The 20,526-nt window shown below is 44.9% G+C and overlaps 2 protein-coding genes across 9 annotated transcripts in view; both read left to right on the forward strand.

The window, feature by feature from the left end:
- The first annotated feature begins 470 nt into the window (after window positions 1–470).
- Window positions 471–17,758, forward strand: vps37ba (VPS37B subunit of ESCRT-I a). The gene is made up of 4 exons (XM_076078131.1): window positions 471–663; window positions 6,179–6,350; window positions 14,364–14,446; window positions 15,316–17,758. The coding sequence occupies exons 1-4, from the start codon at window positions 559–561 to the stop codon at window positions 15,820–15,822; spliced, it is 867 nt and encodes a 288-aa protein (XP_075934246.1). The 5' UTR covers window positions 471–558; the 3' UTR covers window positions 15,823–17,758.
- Window positions 17,759–18,681: 923 nt separating this feature from the next.
- ppp3cca (protein phosphatase 3, catalytic subunit, gamma isozyme, a) overlaps window positions 18,682–20,526 on the forward strand; it is a 29,567-nt gene continuing 27,722 nt past the window's right edge. For 7 of the 8 annotated variants that reach the window (XR_012947630.1, XR_012947629.1, XR_012947631.1 and 4 more), the window contains exon 1: window positions 18,682–19,359. Coding sequence is in view for 5 of the 8 variants with exons in the window: in XM_076078138.1 (XP_075934253.1) it covers window positions 19,293–19,359 (67 nt within the window). In the remaining 3 variants the exon portion in view is untranslated. Of the gene's footprint in view, window positions 19,360–19,462; window positions 19,932–20,526 lie in introns of those variants that run through there. The other variant, XM_076078141.1, reaches the window with a different exon arrangement.

The following is a 20,526-nucleotide window of genomic DNA, read 5'->3' on the forward strand; positions in this document are numbered from 1 at the left end:
TTGTCAGACTCGAGCACGAGACCCATAAAATATCAAATTTTACCGCAATCCTGATATGCTAGCCAAATATGGGGAGTTTCGGGATATGATAAAGTCCCCAAAAAGGCGATTCCGTGGACAGACAAATAATAATAGTAATTCCTTCAGTTTCAATTGGGATCTCGCGGCCCGACGTTGTCGGTGCTCGGGCCCTAATAATACCAAATGCTGCATTTAATGTCTCCTCTGTGATGACTTTAATTTACAAATAAGATATTTATTATATCTTTAAATAATATTCGAATTATTAAAAAAAGATTGGTATGTTTTATTTATGTCATTATAATCTTAATTAGCTGACACGGTCGAATTTGGTAAAATATTTAGATACACCGTGATTTTTTTTTCCGCAATCGACGCTCGTTGTGAGGTTTACCGGTGGACGCCATATGTCCGACAGCACGTGAAGGCAGCACTGGGCCTGACTCTACTTCCTGTAAGAGAAGCTCAGTCAGCTGTCACAATCTGAGCAGCGAGAAGAGGATCTCAGGCGGAGAGAAGCACACAACCAGAGCTACAATGTCGAGTTTTAACAACAAGTTCAGCGCCTACTCGATGACTCAACTCAACGAAATTCTAGAGGACGACGAAAAACTCACACAAATGGTCCAGGAGATGGACGAGGTACGTGAAGCGATCGGCTTTGTAGTCCAGCGTTAGCTACTGACTCCCTTTTCTCGGTCACTGTTTTTTTCTTTCTTTCCCCTCAACCCTTTGTTGTGCTTTCACAGCGTCTCCTACGTTCAGTAATGGCTGCTTCGAATCACGTTGAGGATTCTTATCACTAATATGTGTTGTCAACTGAACTTCATTGTTCTGGAAAACAAAATGAGGCACAAGTCGTTAACCTTGGGAGCGGAGCATTGTCTCAAGTTGAACCCTCAGAGGGGACCAGTTTACGACGTGTCGAAGCTCGTTTACGTTCAGTAGTATGTGGACAAGAAGACTTTTTAATGAAGGCTGAGTCATTCTCAGTAAGTATTGAAGCTATGGCCTAGCTTCCTCACACTTGTCAGACAGGTCGTCGCGCCAAACTCCTCTCACGAAACTGCCAATTTCTGAGTGACGGCGCAGGTAGACCGATACCGAGGAGCACATGACTGAACAGCCGCATCTACAACACGACTGAGCTCGGTGGACGCCGGAACAATGACTAGTCCTAACACAACAACAGAGATGTTCTTAGCTATTAGTTGCCGTGTCGTTGAATAAAGCTATGCCGAATTCACCAGATTACTTTGTTCATTCAGAATATGTCTAAAGTGGTTTCACACGACGAAGGCACGTGAGGCAGTTAGCAAAAGCACCATTAATTGACACTTTCAGAGTTCGTTGGGCCGTTTCTTTTTCTTTGTGGCCTCGATCCAGCAGCACAAGGAGTCAGCACTTTCCAATGAAGGTGTACCTGCTTTGCAGTCTTATCATTTCACCAGTCTGATGATAAGCCTCAGTGTTTCCACACACACACCGATAATAAACCATAGCTCCTGGAAAGGTTTTTTCATTTTATTTCCCCCTTCTTTTTTTTATACAGGATTTGCCCTCCAGATTATTTCCCACTCTGTTTCCAAAATAGTCAGTTCCAGCAGTGTGGGGCTGAATCAGCTCCCGGCAGATCCCCGGTGTTGGGGGACTTTTTCCCACTGTGCTCATTGTCACTGTAGTGTGTGTGAACACTTTATTTTTAGTAATCGATAATTAGAAACATAGTCAGGAAATGGGACTTCTTGCCCATTGTCATGGCGCTGTGTTTTCCTTCTGGCTAATACCTGATTTAAAAAAAACAAAAAACAAAAGCCGCTCTTCTCAAACGTGAGAAACTAAAGCTGCTGTACGTCAGCTCAAGTGCTTTTGGATCCATTTCACCTCACAAAAAGCACGAAAGAACACACACAAGTTATATTTCTCCATTTGGACGCACGTTGTGCAGTGAACTGGGCCTTTTCGTGTTGCCAGCTCTGTTGTTGTGATCCACACCCCTTGTGTCCCCAGTGGTTTCTTTTTTTTTTTTTTGCAGTTCCCCGTAGCTTACTTAGAGGGAGGAGACTCGTGTACCTCAAAGGATGCCGCAGTTGTTGACTTGAGTTAAGTCATGAGACTCTACTGGAGAGATGAAGCAGACAAGTGAAGACATGCCAGAGGTGGAGCGGCCCGGGGGAAGTCCTCTCTTTGTAACTGTACGGGAACAAAAGGCGGTGTCATGGGACGTGGAGTGAAACCAGAGAGTGCTGAGAACTACACAGCTGGAGTATGCAGACACGTACCCTTCTTGCCAGAGGTGTACAGACGCATGCTCCGCTGGAGGACATAATCTCCCCGTTTTGCAAAAAAATTGCACTGAAGGCAGCATGCGTCGCCCTTTTGAATAATGCAAAATCCTTCTGTCGTGAATTTGTTTAGATTCAGTGGATCCTGTTTTCACGTGAGTTGAACTTGAATTTGTCGTACCTGTAGATGCCGTGCGTCGCTTTTTATACCCAAGAAGGCAACATGCGTGTGTAATAGTAGTTGTTTCTTTGCTCAGGCAGCAGCACATATTTAAAAAAATTGTTGGATCTCTCCAGCGACACCCTGTGAGCGTCCACTGCGTTGAAAGCCAGCATGATCTCGATTTGCAGGTGACCCAGTTCTCCGACGTCAAACGCACGATGTTTACGGCTCGTTTTAAGCTTTCCACTTTACGTTGCATTTTGAAGCGAGTTGAGATTAAGCCGAGGATCATCTCTCGCTTCTTATGTTTGGGGGGCTTTGCTAATCCAGAGCGTGATCGCAGCAGTTTAAATAAGTGCCTCGATGAGCGGCTGTTTTAATGGGTTCTTTAGAGGCTCATGCTGATATAGATACGTAGGAATTCAAAATGATATGATCACCATATGTCAGCTGATAGTTATTTATTATAACATACATATATCATAAATCTTGATGGGATCCGTTGGATTTTGGAGCAAGATGCACACTGAGCGGGACATTTTACATGTAACATCAACTCGCGAGTGCTCTCTGGGTGACAAAGTATGTGATGGAAACACTTTCTGAATGACGCCGAAGCCAGGTTGGCATTTCTGTTGTGCAATCTCTTGTTGCATATCTACCGATTTAGAGTTGGACGATTCGGCGAATGGCTGAGTACGTCGCTGGTTAACTTTTTTGTTTCAGGCGATGTTTGTTGTTCTATTTCGCAAATTTATTGGCGCAAACAAATCATCAATCGGCAGTTGTTGGGCTGAGATTGACATTTTTAACGCATCGCCCAGCCCTAATACCGACACATCTGCAGTAAGCTGTTATCAGTCCAACTCTAATACTAATATTTCTATACTTTTCTAGTAGCAAATTTGATGGTTTTGGCCAAGAGTGGGGACTCCACAGAACATCATTCACGTTTGTAGGTCAGAGTTCTGGAGCCAAAGCTTGGTGTCAGACTCATCCTGTTTCACACTTATGTAACGACATCCTGTGAGATTTCATGTGGCTTTTAACTAGTGGTCACACAAGAGAAAGGAAGGAGGAAGTGAAACTGAAATGAGTTTGATCATAAGAATTGCTGAAGCAAAATGTGCTTCTAATTTTAGAGGTGTATTACTACGGCGACCCGAGTCTTTGTGGTTGAGCTGTTCCACCAGCTCGCCAAAATTCAGGTCTGTGGTCCATCCAGACGAGCTCTTAACCTACATTTCCTATATTTCAGCCTTTTTTTTACGGAGGGAGTGGAGCATTCACCCCCCCCACGTGCTCGGTTTGATAGAACAAGCCTGCAGTATGGATGCTATTTAAAGGTCTGCTTCTCCCGCGGGCCACAGCGAATGAGTGAATCGGCTCTTTCTGAAAGGGAGGCCGGTCACCTCGGGATACGATAGTGCAGCGGTGTAATGGGCACATTTAGCCGCGTTCCCTGCATGAACTGTTGTTTTCTGTCAGTCCAACCGCCAAACAAGACCTGCTCGGTCCCTTTTAGAAACCCTTCTGCTGGGTATTTTTGGAGTTTTCCTACATGTTCTCGCTGCCCAATCCTGGTTATATTTGCACATATAACATGTTGGCTGGATGTGTGAAATGAGTCATTTGAGAAGTAGCAGGAGACATTGTTTTTCTTTTTTACAAGCTACACGTTCTCAGCTTCCTGCTTCTTAAGTGGCAGGATTTGTTGCTTCTCTGTTGTATACATAGACAGTAGTGGTGCAACGGGTTCGGATCGGATCAGCACAAAAGGAAAAAAAGGAGCAAATAAAACTTTTAGAGATCCCTGATCATGTTGTTTTGCTGATCATTGATGATCCATATTGTTGTTTGATGAAACAGCTGGTCTAGAAGGATCCAGAATCATTTGAACCGCTCAAGTCAGTGCAAACCAAAAATTTGAAGTTATCCTTTTACTTTGTCATAGAAATGTATTGTTTTTTTCTTCATAAAAACGCATAATTCGAATATGTAAATAAAAAATTCTATCTTATTAAATAAAATAAAAATTGTCATAAGTAGTTTTATTGATGTATTATAATCTGTTGATAGTTCATGTAAACAGGTTATACGTCATCTCTAATATCTATTTATGTTGCTGTGAAAACATCTCCTTCAAACTGCTGGATTTATTCAAGTTTCTCACCAACACTACATTTTACAGATTACATGTGAACACATGATTACGTAAAACAATAATTGGTTGTTTACAATGTAACATTATCAGAGATCAGCGACTAGAAAAGCATAAATACAGATGTCCTGATTCATATTTTACTGAATATTGGCGGATAACGATCGTCAATAAAACTTTATTTCACACTGATGTCATTAATCCACGGTTCACATGCGTGATGAACCGAGAGGGGATCCGTATGGATCGCGGATCAACAGTGGTCCGTTACACCACTAATAAACTGTATATAAGAAGTGGACGTAATCACCGTGACGTCACCCGTTGGTTTGTTGACTGCCGTTTTGAAGGCTCGAGTTCGTCTTTTTGGCCGTCGCCATCTTTGTTTTTTGCAACCAGAAGTGAAATGAGAGTGTGGAGCTGAGTTCAACTGAATGCTGAACAAAATACTTGTTACAATACTTGTTACACGGACTAGTTTCAGACTGGACAACGCTGTGGTAGAGACCTGTCAATCACCGTGTAGCCCCGCCCTAAAGCATCCCCTGCTTTATGGTCTGTTTGACTCTAAATGGACCATAATGTACTAAATGAACATCATGCTGTATTGAAGAATACTTGAAACTAGAGATTGAGACCATAAACTCATGTTTACAATGTTTACTGAGGTAATAAATCAAGAGAGAAGTAGTAATTTTCTCATAGACTTCTATACAACCAGAGGAGTCGCCCCCTGGTGGACACTAGAGAGAATGCAGCTTTAAGGCACTTCTGCATCGGCTTCACTTTCAGACCTGGAGGTTTCCGCCTAATTGTAAATAATGCCAAAGTGAACACCTTTTAGGTTTAATAAAACATGACATTTGAAGTTCTCTGCAAACTGGCAATTTTACACATTTTCTTTTTTGACATTTTAAAGATGAATCGATAATGAAACAAATCGTTAGTTGCAGCCTTAATTGTGTTTGTGTTCATATTTGATTTTATTGAGGAGCAGCCGGCGGTGAGTGGCAGAGGCTTTTCCAGGCATTTCACTGCTGTAGTTCTTTACCTGCACGCCTGAATGAAATGCAGCCATGATTATTATTGGATACACCTGTGGTTTTCCTGCTGTAACAAGTCGGATGGTCTGTTCATTGTTTAGTAACGGGGCAGCCATTGCGGTTGTCTGTTCCCTCTGGCCCCTCATTGTATAATGCTGCAAAATTAAGACTCAAGTTTCCTCTTCTCGTCGTAAAGAGAGGCTGCTGATTTTGAGCAGCTCGATGACACATTTGTCCTCCCGGTTTGTCTTTCTAAAAATATGGGAAGAGGCTCATGGGAGCTGTGTGAAAAACCTGGCGGATTCAGTGCGATGATTAATATTCACTACAATAACTTTCTTTTTTATTTCTCGGATGTTTCTTAGCAATGAATCAATATTATTTGCAGAGAAGGACGTCTTCCCCTCACCCGGGTTCAGTTTAAATCCAGCATGAAAGAAAAACAAATACTACTAGCTTTGCATATTTTTCTCACATGGTGTTGTTTTTGTCGTCTCCCTTGTAGATGCAGGAAGTCCAGCAGAGCAAGGAGACGACGCTGGTCAGCAACCGGACCCTGGCGGAGCAAAACCTGGCCCTGCAGCCCAGACTGGATCACAAGAAGGAGGAGCTCACCAAGCGCTACAACTGTCTCCAGGACAGCTTCGAGTCCTACCAGCTCCGCAAATCCACCCTAGGTACAGCAGCAGTACAGCTGTCGCATGAAAGAGAGAGAAGGAAAAGAAAGCTATTGATTAGTTCCTCACAGCGGCTTGAATCTTTAATGTTTTCCAGCCCTTACCAAATTTCAGCACTCTTGTTCATGAAGTCATTGGAAAACCGATACATAGACAAAATGCATGCGGCTTCAAACGACAAGCTTCAGACAGGAAATCTGACACAATATACACAATATATACATTTTACTTTAAATGTAGGTCTCTGCTAGCGTTGGGTTCAAACACGATTGATATTACAGGGAAGCTTTGCAGCTCCGAGCGCCGTTCATTTGCTCACACCCCCCACACTGGACCGGTATGCTCAATCTATTATATACATATTTTGGGGCGACCGTGGCTCACTGGGTTAAGAGGGTTGTCTGGCAACTGCGAGGTCAACGGTTCGATCCTCGACTATATACTATATAGTGTGTGTGTGTGTGTGTGTGTGTGTGTGTGTGTGTGTGTGTGTGTGTGTGTGTGTGTGTGTGTGTGTGTGTGTGTGTGTGTGTGTGTGTGTGTGTGTGTGTGTGTGTGTGTGTGTGTGTGTGTGTGTGTGTGTAGACGCACGCACTAAGGCGTTTTGTTTGTTGCGAGATACTCTAAAATGCCAGAGGACGTGTGAACAAAATTAACTGTGAAGAAGCACAAAGGCGAGGAGTGTTACCAGCATAACGTCATAAACCAACCTCCACAACACAGAGGAGGTAACTAACTGTAAACTCATACCTCAGTCATAGACTACTTTATTGCCTTTGCAAGCCCTGTAAAGAAACAAGTTCCACCTCCACTGAAACGTACTCTCCATCACGCCGCCGCTAGAAAACAGAGCACAGCAGGGTACTATATCACAGCTAGTGGCTCCGTTAGTTCATTAGGAATATGATGTTAATAGTTGTTATATTGCTTATTTATAATGCAACACAAGTCTGATTTAGGCGCCATCGGCACAGGTTCAGCCTGTTTGCACAAAATCAAACTGGTTTGAGCTCGTTTACCGGACTGGCTAAACCGGAAATCAAGACCAACTCCGGTCTCAACATATTTTTTGTACTGCAATACATTGTGATAAATATCTATTTTACCAAAACTCATATTTTTAAGTCCGAATATTTTCAAAGATGGAAGACAATGTCAGCACACGTCCACATTTATTCAGACATGGAATGAAATCAAATCATTTACAGTTCTTCGGTGTCTTAATCAGGAAACGGAACAGTCGCTGAAACCTAAAAAGGATTATTCTTTTGATTATTTGATAGTGACTGCTGAGATACGAACTGGCAACCCGGGGACAGAGGGAGAGGTGTGACGAGGGTTCTGGGATGTAAATACGGTGCAACTTCACCACTTTCAGGTCACTTAAATGATCTGCCTCTAGTTTTAGAGTTAACCTCAGTCATCCTCATAGGAAGCTGTGCTGTTATGTTTTTTTGTTTGTTCTTCTGCATGAACACACACTGAACAGACCGGTTTCTCCGGTCTCTCGTGTTTCCCGTCAGACGCCGTAAGCTTCCCTTTTTTCCCCACCAGAAGCCCAGCTGTCGCGTTTCTGCGATTGAACTCACTGTTTGGGGGTTGAGCAGTTTCCAGATCTGATTTGCACCTCCGCTGCAAGATCTCATAAGCGCTTGTAGGGCTGTAAGAACCCTTAATAGGCGCACCTTCACAGTACCTCCTAGTGTGTGAAGAAGAGGGAGGGACAGTTCTTGTGACCTTGGTGACGCATGCAGCGGTTGCCAAGCAGCCAGCTCAAAATAGTATGCCGACTGCTCTGCCACGCTGATAAAAGTTTGACTTTGCCTTCTTCCCTGCGAGGCATGCAGACTCTGAAAAGCCTGCTTCCAGTATGTGTAACAGGGGTCTGCAGCCTTTTTGGTATAAAGTTCCAGTTTTTTTTTTTTATTTATTTTTTTTTTTTTGGAGAAACATTGAGTTCAATTATGACACCACATCAAAATTGAGATCTCCGTCCATTAAAAGGCCGTTTGCATGTAACAAGCGGAAATTGACATGAGTTGCTGGCTTTCGTAGGAAAACGCAGGAAAAATGAGGAGTAACTTTCCATAAGATATCATACAAACTGTTTTATGACGATACGTTGCAGTGGTGCATGAGTATAGAACAGTGGTGGGCAAACTTTTTGGCTCAGGGGCCACATTGAGTTTTAAAATTTGACAGCCGGGCCAGTAGCAGATGAATGGAGTGTTTGTGTGAACTAATATAGATTACAAGTAAAAGCCATGACCCAAAAAGTAAAGAGAACTTTTAACATTTAATTTCAGTGGGTACAGTGTTGGTGGTCACCCTTTTTTGTCAGTGCATCAACGTTTGGTGTCAGTTTGGTTGTGGCAAGTCTCAGAACCGATCTCAGGTGTTCATCAGTGAATGTCTGTGGTCTTTTTAGGAACTTGCTTTTTTTGAAGGGATCATACAGATATTTTGACTTTCACATCTAACATTATTAGAGTTCTGCTCTGTAATGTCTTTCCTTGTCTCTCCCCCCTGTGTGGGTACATCTCACTGGCGTCAGGAAACGTATCAGAATACCTTTATTTTATTGGCTAAACTGCATCACGTGACCTGATTTACAACGCATTGGTCGGTGTTTTTCCTGCACCGCTGTACAAGTGCCATAAATGCTGGAAAGGAGCGTGAATAACTCCGCTGCATAAAGCAAAGTCCCGCGACCCACTGAAAACGGGTCCGCGACGAACCACCAGTTGAGAATCACTGGTCTGCAGGATCGTGACGAGCTGACAGCTGTTTGTGTGGCGTGTCTTCCGTCTCTTCTTGTTTCCTTCACCTACATTCCCCTGGGTCCTAAGCCCCTCCAAGTACAGCTTATATGTACCAACGTACATTTATAACAAATACCACACATATTACACGGTAATCAGCGTTGCATATGTGTCAAACTCTATCGGTGCATCTCCGGTCTGTCTTTGTTCATCCTGCATCGCTCTGTTCTGTTCTTTAATGCAACGTAACTGGAGCCACGGAGCCTCTCCCAGCTGTTAGCAGACTGTTGTGCTAGCACGCTCGCGAGCGAGCTGTACCCAGCATGCAGTTCGGCGGTGAAATTTTATAAATGTACAATTATTAGTGTTACAAATTGTTTGTGTCACAGACTGTTGTGTCGTGGTGTTTTGCTCTGTTAAAGAGCGTTAGTTGTGGGTTGTTAATTGTTGTGTTATGACCATGACTAGGGTTCCCTCTCAATACACTTAAGAGAACTAGCTCCGGCTGCAGAGCTTTCAGTGCGAACAATACATTTAACTACCTGTTGAAGACAGACAGCAGTTGTTTCGGCTGTGCGCCGGTATGATGGTGTGTGAAGAATTTATATCATACGGGAAATTAAAACCGGTATACCGCCCAGCCCTAGTCTCTATTATAGTTTGGACAATTCTGTACTAATATTTAACGGGCCGGATTAAAAAGCCCAACAGGCCGCATATGGCCTGCGGGCCGTAGTTTACCCATGCCTGGTATAGAAGCTACCTGGATCTCCCGGCCATCTTCTGCATTATGGGGCCCATGAAGAAAGCACGCTAGCGTTTCCTTCAGCCCCCCCTCCCAACCCTCGGTCTCATTCACATGACCGGAGGAAGGAAAATAACCATTCAGCTATTAGTGCATTTGTTTTTCCAACTCTTACCTGATGATTTAAATATCGGCTATTCGAGTGTTTGCACTGGGAAGTAGCATACGTTTTGCTCGTTGACCTTTCCCTTAAGCCTTCGAGGCGTTAAACGAGACAGTCTTTGCTTCACGACCTGAAGCGGCGCAACATCCAAAGCCCCTCCTCATACAGGACTCAACACACCGATGCAGCAGTGCGTTGTCAGAAAGCGATGGCTTTTGTCAAATGTAGGTTACCCGGTGCCCCCCCCCCCCCCTCCTTCGCCCCGCCTCTCATGCACCAGCCGTCCTAGTTGTGGGTTTTCTGTGCAGAGCAGCTGGGGAAGGACCGCGACGCTCGCAGCCGAGAGAAATGGAGCCGTTTGACCCAGATGAAGGATCCAACCTACAGTAACTTGCTGGGTTTTTTTTGCATGCAGTTACCCCAGCACCACTGCCCTCCCTAACCTTTTTCTCCCAGGAAATGTGTGGCTTCTGCCTTACCCTTCACTGTCCATTGGACTCCAGAGGCCAGAAGGAGGCAGGGGCAGCCCCATCACCACAACCATCCAGCATCCACGGCCCACAGTGGGGCCTTTTGTGATGTCAGGCGAGCTGGTGTAAAACAGCCACAGTGAGCGGGAGGGAGTGGTGGGTGGTGGATGACGGGGGCCGGCAGGCAAGGAAGGTGGGAGGGCGGGAGAGAGAGAGAATGACAGCAAAGGTCGATGTGGATTCATTTACTAAATAGCTGTCTCATGATCTCCAGGCCCAGACTTTGTGTCGTGGTCTCCCGGCGGGGCTCGCCGCTCGGCCAGAGAATCGCAACTTTGTGAGGGGAATGCTGCTGGAGCCTCGTTACGCCTTGGAACTTTTTTCCCCTCAATCAAAATATGCCAGTGAAATTTGGCACACCAACATGAGTTGGTTTTCTTTGGGGCATCTAGCGCAGATACATTTTTTTAATCATCAGTTAATATGGCAATTTGACAAGAAATCTCGGTCTTGCTAATGGTTGTTTGTTTGTGGAATCCCTCAAAACTATTTTTCTCGGCTCATGATTCGTCATGGCCATCCAGGGCGGAAACTATACAACGTTGCATAAGATCTTTTTCACGTTTGCCTCTCACAGGTCAGCCTGCTGACACATGAAACAAGAAAAGTGGCCGAGCTGCTCCTTGTGAAACGTTAATCATTAGTGCTTTGCCGCTCACTGTTTCTGTTCTGTGTGATGCAGTCTTTCATTATCAGGGATCTTGTTCTTATGGACTCTGACGTGCTAAACGTTACAGGGCGAACTGCAGCCGGTTTGACAAGCTTGTTATGTAATTCAGGCATTTAGCTAGTTATTTAATTAAACCTTGTTAAACTGCAAGAGTGTTGGAGTAGCGACGTAGTGAAATCACTTGAGGTTTAGTTATATTGTTACTTTCTGGCCTTCTATCAGAGAAAGAGATAATATTCACTGGAAATATACAGGAAACTTGGAGCAGGAAATGGGTCTGGCGCCCCCTAATACTCCTTGTGTGTAGTTGTCACGCACCACATCTTCAGGGCAGATGTTTATTGCAAAGCTAGATCATTAAAATTAGATAATTTTACCAGAGTTATCACCGGATCTTTAGTCCGTACTGATAAAAATGTGAATGAGCTACCTCTAAGCTCTTATTTCCCATTTTCCCTTCTTGAAGGAGCCAGTCGATGTTATTGCTCAAGTCAAAGGTGACACACTGAGATGATAAAGTCGTGACATTTTAACTGCAGCGCTACTTCATTGTTGTACTCAAAAGCAAATACCGCTCTTGAAGAAAGTGTGGAGGTAGCTTGGCCAGTCTTTTTTGCTAACATATGGCTTTCTTATTGTCCTCTGCCTTTCACACACTTAACCGCCAGCACTCATTTAGCATTATTAACACTTAATGAACCATGAAACATATTAGAAATTCAAATTAAAGCTACCACAAAGAATTAAAATGTTATGTTGATTTTGGCGGTCCCTGTGGATGAAAGTGGTAGTGTTTCCGAACACCAGAGTCCCTTTAGAAAACTCATTTTACTGCACTCTGTGGCACCAATGACGAGCATTAGGAATAACTGTTTAGAAATAGCCATTGTTCTCCGCTGATGGTCTTGCTTACTTGTGTAGGTGTTATAGAGCCATCAGTAATCAATTTACTGTTGCATAACCAGTTAAAAGTTCCTCACAGTAACTTTAAGCATGTCACCATTACGTTGACATTAGTGGTTTTGAGTGGTATTTTACAACATCAATTATATTACATTATAACTGCTAAAACAATGTTGGCATTGTAATTGTGAGCATTTTAGAACGCTCACTGTAGAAATAGAATACGAGGAAACGGGTCATTCGCATTCAAATAATCGTAGCAGGATGTCAGAGCGGCGTCCGTTTGACTTACAGCAAGTCCCTGACTCACTGAGGTGAGCTTTAGCAGTAACGACAAACGAGCCAGAGCGAATGAGTCAAATTGAACAACTTTGTTCCTCATCCACACTGTCATCAGTGTAGGAAAGCACACCGCCACGGCTCGGTGAGTGACCACTTTGATTGGCTAATTTTCTGTAACCAGCGCAGCACTAAAGCATGGTGGAGTTAGCGAGCTAGCTAACTAGCATACAGCTGGCTCGTTAGCTATCTTGTTACAGTGGTTATAGCAAATGAGCCAGACAGTGGTAGCTCTGGGTCTAACAGAACCTCTGTTGGAGCGCCTCACTCTCGCGCTACCTAGCTAACCAGCCAGCTGCAACAACACTTAATGACCTCACTGACCTCTGTCTATTTTTTACTAGTCACTGTTACTTTCAGATATCCGTTTTGTTTTACCCTCATGTTTGCTTTCAGCTGCGTAGGAGTGGCGTTAAGTTGCTGCTGATGAACATTTCCTGTTTTTTTGCTGCTTCATAATGAAAGCTTTTAAATAACAAAATAAGAGGAGACTCTTATTGTGAGGAATATAGGAAATAAAATGTGTTTACAGCTGCTCCTTTGACTGCCAGTCGCAGCCATGGTTACACCTTCAACTAGGTAGCCCTGTTGTAAGTGAGATGCAAATCCTGTCCTGGGCTGGGTTTACACGCCGAGTCAAACGGAGTCAAGCCCAGCCGCCACACGCGTATGAAAAAAGGGTTCAGGTGGCCCCACATAGAGGGGAGTCGATGGTGGCACATCAGGTTAGACTGTCGTCTCTGCTGGAGTTAGAGATCCACTCTATCGTGTCTAGGCTTGGTGGACTGATGGTGAGTTGACAGTTCTGTACCCAGTGCCATTGGTCTTAATTGTGCGTATGTGATACCCGCCCTAGTCGGTGTTAACGTTCAGCACTGCTTAGGAACCAAAACAAAACAGACTCCCTCCTTTAGAGACACCACGCCAGTTTCTGTTGACTCTGTGGGGCTTTGCAAGTCCACAGCAAACAGAGAGGCGTTGTGGCTGTTCGTCACAGGACCGAGATGGCCACATTTTACATATCCTGCCTCAGCTTTGTTGCGACAGGCCCATTATTAGTATTATTCAGTTCATTTCAGTTTAAGTTACGGAGGGATTATTTTGTGGGGGGGGTTGCTTGGCAAAAATATTTCATTAATTGAGCCGTTGATCACACTTCATCGAGACTGCATCTGTGTAAACGCTACACCAGTCTCTTGTGACTGGAGTGTGTTGAAAGAGGTGATGAATTGTTGTATTGTTATGTTAAAGATGTTGTTGCAGCTCTGTTTCACAGACAAAAGGGCTTTCGTCACAAAAGCTATCAAAACAGTGAAATAACTCTGTTCATTGTGTTAATGCATAATCACAATGAAGTTTTTCTTTTGAAAGTGTCTCATTCAGTGAGCATTAAAAGTGACCAGTGCAGCAGGATAGATGATGCTGCTACAGCGCCACCTTTTGGCCAAAAGGCACCAAATTGGTCATCGCCACTCACAGACATCACATGGCACAAAAGCGTTGAGGAGAAAATACTTTTTGTGTGTAGTATAAGCCCTTCCCACAACATTTGAACAAACTTTGATGGCCCAGCTGAAGCTAAACGGAATGCAACATCAAAAATGTGCCAAAGTAACTTTTTTTCCGGTTTGGTCCAGAGATCTCCCCCCAAATTTTACACGAGTAGAGAAAAAACAGATTTGGATGCAAATGGGCGTACCTTTATATGGATGGATTCCCCTGGACCCACATAAAAAGAAAATCCTTTAGTTTTAATACTAACCGTTGAAAAGTTGCAGGCCAAATCGTAGTCATTGTGTCACCATCTGGTTTTACATCTGTTCAATATGTGTTAAGTGCTGCTCAGCTTGGGGTCCGTCAGAATAATGACATTTGTGCCGTTCCTCTGTCTTATTTAACAGACCACAAGTCAGGAAGCTCCTCCCTGGACGTCTTGCTGGCCCTGCTGCAGGCGGAGGGAGCCAAAATAGAGGAGGAGACGGAGGTAAGCGTTGCACCGCTCACAGTGGATGACTTCATGTGTCCCTCGGTGACTGACGTCAGTAATTCATATACCTGCTGATGCCCTACAAACGCGTCATTGTTCAAATCCAAACAGCAGAATGACTGACTAACTTAGAGGTCAGTTTTTATACCTGCAATAGTGACCTGTCCACGACTGCACATTAAGGCTATTTTAGGTTTAAAAAATAAATAAATAGTTACGGAGCTGAAGATAGTAAGGGGGGGGGGTAATACTCCTTTATTTTTATACAATTTCGTGATGTCATTTATTAACATTCGAATGCTGAAGTTTACCACCACACGCTATTGGTAGGTCAGCCAAGGGACTAGCATCATATTGGCCGAACCAGCAGGATTTGCAGAAGCGATATATTGATTGATTGCACACACCGGGTCACTCAAGGTAGAATCACTAATTCTCGTGTGATAATAATTCTACGGCAACAAGTGTAGAAACAAACAGTCGAAATGTTTTTTAGAACGCCATGTGAAGAACAACAACAACACTACTGAGGATGCATCAAATGAGACTCTGTGAATCCTTTGCACCCCCGGTGCATCCTGGGAAGCTTTCCCCTATGTCCACTCCTGGGACAATGCGGCACCTTGACCTCACCGTGAGGATGTTTTGTATTTTTCTTTCTTTTGCCGCTGGAGATCATTGTTGTGGTGATGGGTCACACGGTGCGCAGCGTTAATGTTCCCGGTTTAAATCTTGCCTCAGATCAACATTGCATGTGTAGCACTGCTTTTATCTTTATTTCTTTTAACTATACGTATCAAGTGAAAAGGGATGTCTCCATTCTCTCTCCCTAAAACTGTTACACATCTCTTTACTTCTGCCAACAGAACATGGCTGACTCCTTCCTGGATGGCGACATGACCCTGGATTCCTTCATCGACAGCTACCAGAGCAACAGAAAGCTGGCCCACTTGAGACGGGTGAAGATCGAGAAGCTGCAGGAGATGGTGCTAAACGGTCACCGGCTCCCCCAGGCGTACGTCCCCAACTCCCGATCTCAGGATGTGTCGGCAGCGGCAAAACCCTCCTCCACCTCGTCCCTCCTCAGTGAGGCCGGCAGCGGCTCCTCCCCCGTCGCCCAGCCCAGGAGGAAACCCCCACTCCCACCGTCCCAGCCGGCCCCGGTTCTAAATCCGGCTGCGACCGCCGCCCCCCAGCCTCCCTCAGCCTTCTACTCGGCATCGCCGTACCCGCCGATTCCTCCCAGGACGGGCCAACCCTTCCCCAACGTCCCTTCCGGCTACCCAAACCACTTCCTCTCTCAGTACCCACCGGCTGTGCCTCAGCGGCCCCCGCCCCGTATGGCCCCGCAGCCTGGCTTCATCATGCAGTAGATGGATAAAGGCAGTTGCCGCTCCAAGAGGAGTGCGTGTCGCAGACTTTACACTACTGGAACTCCTCTGAGAATGATTTATTTTTCCTACGACGTCTGCCTTTCTTGGAATACGACCAATCACAACGCAAGAGGGCAGACCCGCGCTGGCCGGTCTGGTCATGTTCAGCTGAATCTCCGATAATCTCTGTGGATCCGCTCTCACCTCTCGCTCCCGTTAACGCTCCCAACAAACAAAACAAAAAGAAGACGAGATCGGTCCTCGCTTTAGCTGGGCCCGACGCAGGCTGTCTCTGAGCTGGGACTCTCTCTGTCTCCTGCCGGTGCCCACCCGTCACTCGCCTCCCTTCAAAAGTGATTCCTCAAGCTTTTATGGAACTGTAAAGTCATAAAAAAAAAAAGGGTTTGATAAGTCATTTCCACCTGCAGGCATACTAACTTACTGGTAATGTATATGCAAGCTAAGAGAGACCCTAATTACTGTGCAGTTATCCCAGAACACATTCAGGCGAAAACTGCATCCACGCTGTGACTTTTATTTTTCAAATCTGAAAAATTCACAAAGGTACATGGAGGTATTTGAGTGTCGGCGTCTGTTTTACGATACATAGTGCTAATAGTTATTTTAATGATAGACTGATTAACTCGTGTGTGTAAAAAGAAGGGCTGTGGTTGGCGCGTCACTTTTCCAATATGCGGACGCGTCATCAAGAGAGAGTCCAGACCTGCTCGGTCCCAAGATGGCTGACTGTCGCGCTCGGGCCGTCTCGGTGGAAGAAAAAAGGGAGTTGAAGGAGAGGATTAGTGGCTGAACTTTTGTAACGAATGACGAGGCCCCGTTGCCTGAAATGAAGGATTTATTTTTCTTGTATAGCCATACAGTACACTTCTGACGTGTGTTGTTCCTCTGTGGATTCCCGTCGTAATGAAACACTCCCTTTTGGTTTTTAATAATGGCCTTTGTCTTTAATCCTCCTCGATCGGAGACCAGGAGACTACGGCAACCGCTCTTTTGAGTTTCACACTTGAGCACCAAAGACTTCCACTCCGTGTTCAACCTTTCTTTCTTTCTTTTTATGCAAGTAAACCGTGAAACCGTTCCCCAACATATCCATTTGTGAAGTCGAGCTCAAACACTCCTTTTGTAAATATGCAAGGAAGATTTTACTTCCGGAGGGACTCGAAAGGTCAACCAGGTTTTGGAGGAACCATTTTATTTATTTCTCTCCTCCCAACCGCTGTCGCTGTGCACTGTTTAAGAGCCACGAGTGCCTACACTTGAAGTGACGTCGATGGCGTCCTGCTGACTAACCCGGGCCTGTTTCTCTATGCTCAGCTGTTGAGGTTAGCCCCCCCCCTCCCCCTCCCAGCCAGCAGAGCAGTTGGTCCTCTCCTCCTCCTGCTGCCGATTTCATGTTCACCCAGATGGTAGGAAGAGGCGGCTTCTGACTGTCGGGCATTGCTTCCCCAACGAGAAGCAGAAACACCGAGACAGAGCGACACACTGACACACAGTCGCTTCTATTGTTTTGTTTTTTTCTTAATTGGTGAATTAACAGGGCTCTGAAATGTTTCGTGTCGCATCTCGGTGATGACGAGAAGTAGACCGCAGGACGAACGAAGCACACAGAAGTACAGAAATGGCTGAAGCTAAAACATCAAAATCGCGACGAACCAGCATTTCTAAAAGAAACAACTAACAATGTATAATTAGTTTGTGCATGGCCTTGATCTTAGTCCAGTCTGATGACTCCTCTAACACCTTGTTTGTTGGTGTAGCTGTTGAGCTGCTCTTTACGTTCAAACTGAGCCTCTATCCATGGTTTTATATGTGGTTGGTGATATTTTCAGTGTAATGTTGTAGGTATTTACTTATCATGAATGTTTCAGTGGAATTTAATGCTATTTTCAAGTTCAATAAATCTCAGATTTTTGTATCTGCTTTTATGTAGTTGTTTTATTATTGCACATCTGACTTTTCCCTTTAATGTCACTAGGTTGGCTCATGCGGTTACATGTCTCGTAAAGAGTAGGCTGCGGTTTTGCACTGAGCAATAGTTGTTTGAAAATGAAGCGAGATAGCCATCTAGTGTTCCTGGGGAGATAATGAATGAGGGGTTTAATCCAGTGTAATGGTGCCAGGATGTACAGTGCTGAGACACATAATGTTTCATGAAAATATATCTACATAATGCTTCTCTACTCTATTTGTATCCAATATTAACGGTACTAAATCACTAAAAGCGGGCTCTCGTGTGAGTGGGCGTTTCTTGTGTGGCGTAGAATCACTTGCAAAATATCTTGTCTTTGTTTTCAGCTCACAATTGAATTGAATTGGTGGAGTTGAACATGATGGTTTTGTGTGTTTATTCAATAAAACTTTCAGATACATTTGGGCGAAATCAGGAAAACTCCTGAAACGTTACACAACTACACCTTCTGCGACTGAACGCGTGTCTCTGACTCCCGCATGTTTAACACTGTGTATAATCACTGTATGTAATCGTGACTTGTTTTATTACCCTAATCGGGTACCCATCGGCCGTATTAAAGATCAGAAATACAGGAAGGGAAAATAGCAATTCAAAGAATAAAAGCTAAACGTACAAACATGATCTCTGTTTTAAGGCACTATGGGCGCATTGGACACACCGCATGCGTTGACGCTTTAGCGGCACTGCAGCAGTATCTCGAGGCGTTTGCCCCTTTTTATGATCCGAGAAGCAAAGACTAAAAGCAGGTCACCTCACCAGAAAAGGTTTGTATTTTGGGACCCACCCTGAAGCACGCGTTACATTTCCATAGTCACGTGACATCGGCTCCACCATGTTGTAGGAAGTCTCCTCACTGCTGTCAGATTAGAGTTTAATCTGAGGGGGAGGATACACTGAAGACGCTGTCTGCATCTTGGAGGGACTCTCGCTGTTTATCTACACCAAGTAACGTTTAACCGACTTAACGGGAGGCTGTTTGTTTTCTGCAATAACCGGCCCGCACGTAGAAGATGAAACGCCAGTTTTCCGTCGCTGTCTTTGCCGACACGTTAAGATGTTAGCTGGCTAACTAGCTGAAGAAAAGAGTAACTAAATCGGATTATGTGACAGCGGCAGCCTCCCTCCAGGTATTATTTGGACTAGACAACTATTACACAGCAAACGCTCGCCTCTGTTCTTTCATGTGTATTACATTGCTCCAGTGTTTTTGTGTCAGAATTACTACTTTGTCCCGTAATTACTCGCTAGCATTAATGTTGCCGCAAACTAGCTAGGTAATTAGCCAGTCGACCCACAACAAGAGCTCGAGCTCCGTTCGCGAGCTAATCTGTACCGGTACGTTAGAGCCTCCGACCACCACCGCCAGTCAGGACGGAGCGGGCGGCCACCAGGCGGAGGTGCTAGCTCGTCTCCGGGCCAGCTGGCAGCAGAGCCCCTCAAGATCTGATCCCGAAAGTAGTCCTCAGCCGAAGCGAAGATGTCAGGGAAGGATAAGGACAAAGACAAACCGGAGAAACAGTCCACCACGGAGCGGCTGGTGAAAGGTGAGTGCTTCAAATGTTACTCGCATTTCTGAATGATTTGACTAGAAAGCTAACGCGTGATTTGAAAAACCACCTGTGGCTTTGGGGATCATTTAGTCCCAAACCCCTTCCTGTCGAAGATGGCGTGTGGCTAAGGATGTGTTGTTACAGCATATAGTGCTACGACACAAAGAACTGTCACGTTGTATAGAGTAATTATCCATCATAGTCATATCTAGTGGAGCTTCTAAACTGTTCCTTTTTACCAGGGGATGCTCAGAAATGGGAGTGAATCGGGGCATCTTTTTCCAATAATTGCTGAGGATAGTACTTCATAAATAAGTCCACTAATATAGGTAATACACCTCCACATAGTGGAAATCAAGGGCGAGAAGTCATCCTGCGTCGGGGCCCAACCTCTTTGACATTTAGGATGGATGAATTCTTAATTCACAAGAACGTGGAACACCCATGGTCTGCTCGGGTTACCGACAGAGCTTTTTTTGACAAAATGGATTCCTCCACGCTGAGGTTGTCCCGGCTCGTTGGACATGCGGGACACAGTTTGTTGTGTCTGCCCCGGGACGGGACAGGCAGCGCCAAGTCTGAGGTAGCTCCCGGGAGAGAGAACCAAGCCCGCCACCGCTCGCTTAATGCCAACGCAGCCCACTGTACATCCCCCGTCCGTCTGCAAGGGCACTGGGAGTGTCCTTCCAGGGGACTGTGGAATGCTGAAGTGTGAGCCAGTGGGGGAGAGGGTGAGTTAATTGTGGAAAGAATCTCCCCAGTGATGTTCCCAACATGGCCAGCCACATGGTGGAGAGAGAGAGAATAGGAGCAACGTGACAGGGAAGAGACAGACGAAATGTAGACAGCTCTGCGACCCCAAAACCGCTAATTGTCGCCGTATTACAACGTCATACGTTGTTGATGGTTGTAAAAATATGCATAAAAAATGCATGAAAATAATGCAAGCTTCAAGGGCAAAATATCACTATGGGTGCACGGTTGGAAATTGCGGACTCCTCAAAATCCATAATAGTTGTTGCACTTTAGTGGCAGTGATGTTTCTAGTGTAACTGGTGGCTGTAAGAGGGTTTAACTGGTAGGCTACCTAAAGACTAATGCTGCTCTGGTTGTGTAAGTCAACAGTTAAGCTCACTTGCTGCAGAGTATTGCAGCCGACCC

This window comes from Anarhichas minor, unplaced genomic scaffold (genome assembly GCF_050575085.1).
Source record: "Anarhichas minor isolate MPS153535 unplaced genomic scaffold, ASM5057508v1 ptg000063l, whole genome shotgun sequence".
Taxonomy (NCBI): domain Eukaryota; kingdom Metazoa; phylum Chordata; class Actinopteri; order Perciformes; family Anarhichadidae; genus Anarhichas; species Anarhichas minor.

Bases quoted from the DNA above. Each gene is read 5' to 3' on its own strand.
- vps37ba (XM_076078131.1), top strand. From the start codon at position 559: ATGTCGAGTTTTAACAACAAGTTCAGCGCCTACTCGATGACTCAACTC. The intron at 664-6,178 runs GTACGTGAAGCG...TCTCCCTTGTAG, and splicing joins TGGTCCAGGAGATGGACGAG to ATGCAGGAAGTCCAGCAGAG. The intron at 6,351-14,363 runs GTACAGCAGCAG...CTTATTTAACAG, and splicing joins GCTCCGCAAATCCACCCTAG to ACCACAAGTCAGGAAGCTCC.